This window comes from Rhea americana, unplaced genomic scaffold (assembly GCF_003343005.1).
Source record: "Rhea americana isolate MKP2758 unplaced genomic scaffold, rheAme1 scaffold_25, whole genome shotgun sequence".
NCBI classification, from domain to species: domain Eukaryota; kingdom Metazoa; phylum Chordata; class Aves; order Rheiformes; family Rheidae; genus Rhea; species Rhea americana.
Window position 1 is genome coordinate 1,306,684 of NW_028186368.1, and position 7,971 is coordinate 1,314,654.

The 7,971-nt window shown below is 44.3% G+C and overlaps 1 protein-coding gene across 1 annotated transcript in view; it reads left to right on the plus strand.

Moving 5' to 3' along the window:
- Positions 1 to 1,076: 1,076 nt before the first annotated feature.
- The window catches only part of SEC63 (SEC63 protein translocation regulator), a 65,223-nt gene continuing 58,328 nt past the window's right edge, over positions 1,077 to 7,971 (plus strand). Inside the window, exon 1 of the mRNA XM_085306963.1 lies at positions 1,077 to 1,416. Within this exon, the coding sequence (XP_085163089.1) occupies positions 1,077 to 1,416 (340 nt within the window). The remainder of the gene's footprint in view (positions 1,417 to 7,971) is intronic.

The window sequence follows — 7,971 nt, forward strand, 5'->3', positions numbered from 1 at the left end:
GCAGTTCAGAGAGGGGGGTGTATGGCAGGGAGAAGGGGGAACCTAAGCACAGCTGTGAGTATCTCACTGAATAAAGCCCGTCCATTTGCAATGGGAGTTTAAGAAGGTAAATGAGCTGTATAAGAAAAAGCTTAGAAAATAAATACTGATAATAGAATCAATGTCATCATACTATGATGACATTGTACAAATCAATCTATATGTCCTCACCTCATGTAAGTAATGACTCTCTATAGTAGTCTATGTTTGAAAAGGTGTGGTCACAGATTTATGTCACTGAGTCTTTCTATGAGGAATAATAATAAAAGCTCTATAGAAATAAATTATGCCCTTCATTATGCTTGCACAGCCTCAGCATTTGGTTTATGGATCTTTATCACCTGGTGCCTGAGATATGAGACAGGCAGAATACAATATGACTTTGTGTGCATCAGCCTGACATTTAAAGAGAGGGGTGGAAAAAAAAAAGCCTGTCTAACTGCAAGGTGAGGCGAACTGGAAACCAGTAAAGGAAAAATAAATACAAAAACTCGCTGTGGCGTTTTTATAGGTCCTTATTTCATATAGATTGGCAAAGAGCGAGGGAAAAAAAAACATTAAAACACACCTCCACCTAGCAGCAAAGCTGTTCAGTTGTCTGCCCACAGCATCCCCCTTGCAGCTGTGTTTTTAGTTTAGCAGGTCCGGAGCTATTGAGTATTTGCTGACCCAGCATGAATTGCTAGGCAGGCTCTACCCCTGTTAATTAGGATCTCTTGGAGCAGCAGCCTAGCCTTATCCATACCAAAGATGTGTGTACACCTGCCCCCTATGTTAGGCTAGATACCACTGACTCAAGCATATGGCTGTGTTCCCTGCCTTCCGCACGAGTATCTCCAGTAATCAGTGTTTTAGCTCACTGAACAGAAGATTACGTTCTGGCACCAAAGGCCAGCTCATTCCTGATGCCATAGGCACACAAGTCATGTGGGCACTCATTATACCTGTAGGGCACAGCTATAAATTGTTGACACTCTGTTTTTTTCAGAGTCCATCCCAAACTGTTGCCCATAAATCTTATTTCTGCAGCTGCCTATATGGGGAGTGTACCTGGCTGGGATGCTGCAGAAGAGTTTCAGAGCATCTCCTGGTTCCACAGTAGAGCACCTCACGAAAGAAAATCCAGACCTACTGCAGATTCACCAGCTCTTAAGTGGGAGAACATTGAAAAGCATGTCTTGAAGCTGTGTGGCAAGGCTGAGCCTGCAAAACTCACTGTAAGTTCCCATGTCACGGAAAATCTGGGCTGGGAGAGTGTGGACCCAATGGAGATCATCTGGGCTGAGGAGGATGAATCTGGGCTGGATGTTCCTGATGCAAAGGCAGAAAAGTCAACATGTGCTCAAGAAACTGTTGATTTATGCTGCAGAGAAGAAGGTTGTTTATGAAAGAAGACACTTCTTCGAAGCAAAGAAACCTCTCTACCACAGGAAGTGGGCTGATGTTAGTGTACATGTATGAATATAAGCATATGTGTTGCTGCTTTCACTGTACATTGGTGGTAGAAGATAACTTTTTAGAGAGAGCATGTGAGCCTAGCCACCTCCCATGGCCCACTGCCCCCATTCTCTGCTGTACCTAGCACTGTTGTACTACAGATGTTTGGGGAATATCCTGGCCTTTTAATATCCATGTATGGACCTATTCTCCATCTAATCCCTTTATGAACTTGCTGATACTCTGACTCCCCCAATCTCCTGTAGCTGACAGCTATGGAAGTTCACTGCCTTCTGAATAAAGACATACTTTGATTCATCTGATTTAAAACAGTCTTCTACTGGTTCCCTCAAGTCTCCCCATGCTGGTGTTGCAATATTTGTGATCAGCACTTCCACTTACTGCTCTGTCACCACAGTTTTGTAAACTTTGAGCATGTCCCTTCTCAGTAGCCTTCTCTGTGGAGTCCTAGCCCTTCTCATTAAGGTGATCTCCTTGACCATTTTAATTGTCCTTCCCTCTAGCTGTCCTCTTCTAGCTCTAATTTCCATATCATGAATAAATATCAACAAACATCTGCTTCAGATGCAAAAGTGAGATGATGATCAGTCCAGCAAGTAGGTACTGTCTTTAAAGTCCCCTTTCACTATGGCTTCTCTTTTATATTAATTGCATTTTAATCTTAATGAAAAACAATTTTTATCCTTTGCCTTCTGACACTTTAATCTACACCCAGAAGCTCCTGCCCCTTAAAAACAAGCAAAGGAGGAAGAATTGTAGATCAGAGAATTGTAGTTAATTATAAATCACTACTGAAACCTGACAAAAACCCTGTGGAAACCAGCACAAGTTCTTATGCATTACTTTGCATTCACAGTTTTGCACCTATTTCTTGAGCAAATCTTGCATTGGTATCAGTCAGACATTGGTGTCACTGAGAATTTTGCCTGATCACTGGCAGCATGATTGAGATTACTGAGGAATAAATAAAATGTCAGRGAAAGTCCTTCTTCAACATTCAAACAGTAATTGTTAACAAAAAACAGCCATGGTAAAGAGACTGCAGTGTTATGCTGTGCTAAGCTGCTGTGTCTTGGACCAGGCCTGTGGGCTGGACCATAATATCACACTTCCTGAGCATTTTTGGAGCAGCATAGGAGTAAACAATACCTCTAATGCCAAATCAGAGGTAAAATGAATTGGGTGATGATAACCCTTTACAAAGAAAAGGCATTTTGTGAGTTTCTGTGCAAAGACCATTTGAGCCCTAAGCTTTATAATCAGCTTGGAAAATAGTTCAATACACAGGAATCTTAGTGACTTACTTCTGTCTTCCCCAATTCATAAGGTCAAGTATCAAAACAGATATTGTTTGAAGAATTCTGAGTGCCAGGTTTAAGTATAATTTACAATTTATTCACAATTTTGAAGACAGAACTATTGCATCAATTTTAGGCTATGTTTAAAATCATGTTTTAAAATAACGAACAAAAGCGGGAAACTCGGACCAAAAAAAAGGGGGGTGGGCTTTCCAGATAATCCACTTATTGCATCTTTGTTGTGCCTATCCTCATAATACCTCTGAGTCCCAGTTGCTGGAATTAATCACAGAGAAGCAGCAGCAGTGCCCCAGCTTTCATCATTAGTATTTACAATATTACCGTGCTGTGCTGATGCCTTTGAAACCTTGCAGCAAAGCCTGCACCTCCTCAATAGCAGAACCCTCACAGCAATACCAAACCTAGGCGGGGGGCAGGCTGCTCCCTTTGTGAGAGAGAAGGAGGAAAGGTAAAGAAGAGAGAAAGAAGGGAAAGGGAGAAAGAAGAGAAAGAAGGGAAAGAGATAGAAAGAAAAAGAAAGAAAAAAGAGGAAGACAGAAAGATGAGAAAAAAAGAGGAAGAAGAGGAAAAGGTGAGAAAGAAAGATGAGAAAGAGGGAAGGAGCTTGTCCTTACCTCTCCCCAAGGGCCTAGAGAGGCTGGACAGATTTGTTACAGCTCAGCATTTTGGACCTAGGTCTGTGGAAACCCCCCACACCTAAAGCACTACCCAATCCACAATTCTCAGCCCACAAGCATCCCTACCACCAAGCTGGAAGAAGGAAAGAAGGCCAAAATGCTGACCAAATTAATTCCTGATGCAGCTCCATTGATTGTTGGATTTCCTACTGAGGGTAAAGCCCCAGGATCCACAGCTCAAACAGCACAGATGACGGTGTGGCCACAAGGCATGTAAGCTCTTCTCTTCCCACCTTTCTTGTTCTTCTGGCACAAAATTGGGTGGCATTGTGGGTTTTGGCTGCCACTAATCTCTAGTTAGCTGAGACACAAGCTGCAAGCAACTTGCTAGAGTAACTTTTTCCTGAATTTCTTATCTCGCACCAGGATATACCCACAATTTCTTGTCATCTGTAACCACTGAGAGAAGTTTTGCAGTACTCAGCATGCAGCCCCTATGGGCTCCATTTCCCTATCCTACCAATTCTTACACCACTGCCCTCGGGTGCTCCTCCTGCCATCTCTTTGCTATAGGATTGGCTGAATCCTTGTGACTTGCCAGGAGAGGAYCTATGAAAGATTCTTTGGCAATCACCAAAATACTGGGAACCATGCCAAGGAGAATGCATTATGTGCCTTTTCTCATCCCTAGGTGGAACCAAATCCAAATTGTGGGAGGCAAGATTGTGGTAATCCCAAACAAAGGGACTGACACACTTGTGGGCACCCCAGACAGAGGTTAAAACTTTCTTTCTCATATGGTCACATTAGATGCATTGCACAACTGTACTCCTCWACTGTCCTGGTGAACTGCTGTATTCATTTCCACCAAAACCAACACTGGTTCTATATGTAAATCCTAAGGAAATAGCCCCCTYGTGACCCAAGGGTGGGTCACTGGGCCATTAATTTGATTTTGGCTTCTCTGCCAGAAATAAACAAAATAGCGGCTATAAAAAGTGCTAGCCAGAAAGGCAACTGTGTTTGTAGGGGAGCGGATGCAGGCATCCACCTGTCCCAGTGGGAGTAGTTGGAGGCACTTCCTTTGAGGAGAGACTTGTGTTCGGAGGTATTCAGGTCAGTCACGTACACTATTTTTGCTGACTGGAACTAACTGACTTGGCCATCTTTTGTTACACAGCATGCACTTGGAGAAAGAACATTTCTAAAGTAACTGGGTCAGATACAGAGGCTCCTATGTGTTGCTGCCTGCAGAGCGGAGGTGGCTGTGGGACCAGAGGCAGAGCAAAGGCAGGGTCTGCTCTGCCACTGAACACTGCCAGTTAGCCGGTGGTGGATCATAGTTACATACACAGCACAGATTCTACTGCCTTTCTCATGCATGTAGCTTATCCCACACTACAGGTGTTTCTGAAGTTCTTACAAAGAACTCTTTTGCTAATAATGCCCATTTCAATGACATATGTCATGCAAATCTGTTACCTTCTCTCCTCATCTAAAATACACTAAGAACATTCTTCCTTTGTTGGTTTAATGACCCGGATATGGTAAGCTTATATGTCACACTACATTTTGTAGAAAGTCATATACCTATAAAGCTGGCAAACCATTTGAAATCCATCACCTTCCTATTAGACTTGTTCAGCAACAGCATGAGCTGGAGAGCTTCCCAGTGCTGTGTTTGATTGCCATCTGCCGGCCATTCAGTACCTCTGGAAATTCCTGCTTTCTAGATTTCATCTGTTCTACAAAGGTAGTTCACTACCTCAAACAAGATCAGCAAGATGATGACATGTGGAATACTTGTCCCCCACTGCTGTGGGCATATCTGCTAGATTATGATTTCCATTTCCCAAGTCATAAACCCTTTCAGTTCTTGAAAGTGTACTCTGAATGCAGCTGGTATATTTTACATCTCTTATTACAACAGAAATGTTCTAAATTTCACCATTCCTACCTGCTAGACCAGTCTGACTGTTACCGTTGGTGCCTTATCAGATTTCTCCTACAGAGATCTCACACAGATTATAGGGTCTTGTCAAAACACTATCTTTCTACCGATCTGGCTCTTCCTCTTCTTCATCTGCTGAGCTGTTTCATCCCTCCAAGCTGCTCCTGATAAAACTGCAGGTGTGCTTCTAGGCAGCACATGGGACTGAAGATTTGTCCAGCTCATCAGAAAATGGGCGGGTTTTGAGTATGAATGTGGATTGGTTATTGTACAGTTCCAGGAATTAGGCTTAAGTTTCTCTGCTTTCACAGTACCACTTCCCCCTTACACCGGAAGATAACCCTACTAGCTGTTTGGGTCTCTGGCTCATGTGTTTAGGAATTTAGGAAGGACTGAACGCAGGTCATTCTTCCGTAACTTTGCCCTGATAAAAGCCTGGAGTAATCAGCAGTGAGACAAAGTCAACATTGTCAGTGGACGCACAAGAGATGCCACAACTATGAAAACATTGTGCAAATGAAGGAGTGTGCACAATGTTCTCCACGGGTAAATGTTTACCAAACAATTTGAACCAAGTGCAGCAGCAGAGTGCTGAAGGAAGACCAGATTAACCRCAAAAGTGTTCTCTGAGATGTAGCATAGCCCCCACTATCACAGGRATAACTGCAGCAATCCATTTGCACAGACTCTGCTCAGGTGGAAGAGCATGACAAAGGCATGCCATGAAAAAGAGCACTTTTGTGCACTAAAACAACTGGTTAAAGTACTTTGACAGCATTTCCAGAAAATCTAATTCCTCTTGGTTAGAAACAGGTATCTAGGAGTTCCCATAATGCTCTCTTCATCTCCAGTGGATCCAGCTGTACTTGAAATCCAAGTAGATAGGGCTGTTTTTGCTTAAATCATCTTCCAGACAGTCCATGACTGGAAAAAGCAATGCTGAATCTCCTTTCCCCCTTAGAAGCAAGGGATAACCACTAATATTTACAGTGAGTTATGTACATAAGGAACAGCACTCAAACAAACCAAATCTATTGGGAGTCCATGCTAGAATGGGCTATGTTCACTGCTGTTCAAGGACTGTGCAACACACCTCCATTCCTGGGGTCCCCTGCACTACCAGAGCTGGACAGCAGGAATTCTTCTTCCCAGGCCGTAATTTCCAATTACTCCTGCCTTACAGCTGTAACAGGCTGGTGGGGGAAGGTGAGACAGGATGACACCCAGAGCAGATCCAGAATTCCCTGACCAGTAGATAGTTAATACCACAGGCAAAAACCCTAACAAGCAAACCAGACAAAAGAACAATGTTGCAAACAACCCAGGACTGAAAATCAGGAGTTAGCTACAAAACAAGGGCTTTGAATACTCCCATGATCTGCAGCACGATCTGCAGGGCTATTTTCCTCCTGATCTGGCTCCTGTGATTAGCTGCATACACTGACTAGAGATTTTCCACAGGGCATTTACCCRTTATGTCTCCTCTGTGGGTTTTACAGGGTCCATTAAGATGTTAGCTCACCCATTCCTGCTCTGCCAACTTGGAGCACCCTCAAGTCTCCCTCCCCTATGAGCCTATTTTCACAAGACTTCCATCTATCAATTACTGTATCGTGGCACTAGGACATCTGCTTATTTGTTGGTTGTGGCATATTACTTTCAYTCCAGTTGACACATCACAGCCTTTCTTAATGCTGAAATGGTACACTTTCTACTAAGCTAGGGCCAACCTCTCCCCTTCTTTGATGCTATTGCAACTTCTGTGTACTACTTCCCCATACTCTGCATTTACAAACAGAGATAGAAAGCAGCAGAACACTTGAGATGAAGCTTTTGAGGTTGGCATGTACTTACAAAATGGGTATGATTAGCAGCTTCTCCCACTTTGAACAGATAACTAGCAAATAACGGTGTGATGAATGCCAACATTGTTTCTGCYTTTTGATTTCACACCTTTGGGATCACATTTTCTTATAGAGTACGATGATTCCTGCAGTCAAAACCAGAGTTAAACGCATGTGAAATCTCTGCCCTCAAGCTGCTGCTGAGAGAATACATCCACCGTCCTAACCCTTAAGACTTTGTATGTCTTAACTCCCTTTCTTACCCAATTTCCTATCTTTCTTAAAAATCACTGTGTGCCTTTTGGCCCCTTACTTACCTTCTGAATTTTTCTCCCCAGCTCCTACCCTCCTCCTCCTCCTCTCYCCCCTAGCTGTCCCTATTCCTGCTGCCTTCTTAGCTCCCCTTGTAGACMCCACTGCCCCAGGCCCAGCACAAACTGCAGCCACCACCCGCAAGGGGCAGCCCAGCTCCCGTCTTATTGGGGATAAAGACGGCACAGCCTCCGCAGGCACATCCGCGAGCAGCAAAACGYCAAACGCCCTTTTCCTTGGCCCTCCCGGGAGGCCAGACTTCTCAGCCATCAGCGCGGACGCCTACTTTCGGCGCGGGCAGAGAAGAGSGGGCCGCGTACCCGCGGCCATATGCCGGGGAGATGGGGGGGGCGCCATTTTGCGGGGAGCGGAGGCGGCGCGGCGGCGGCAAGGACCGGCTCGCCACTGGCCACTCCTTTCGGACACCCGCC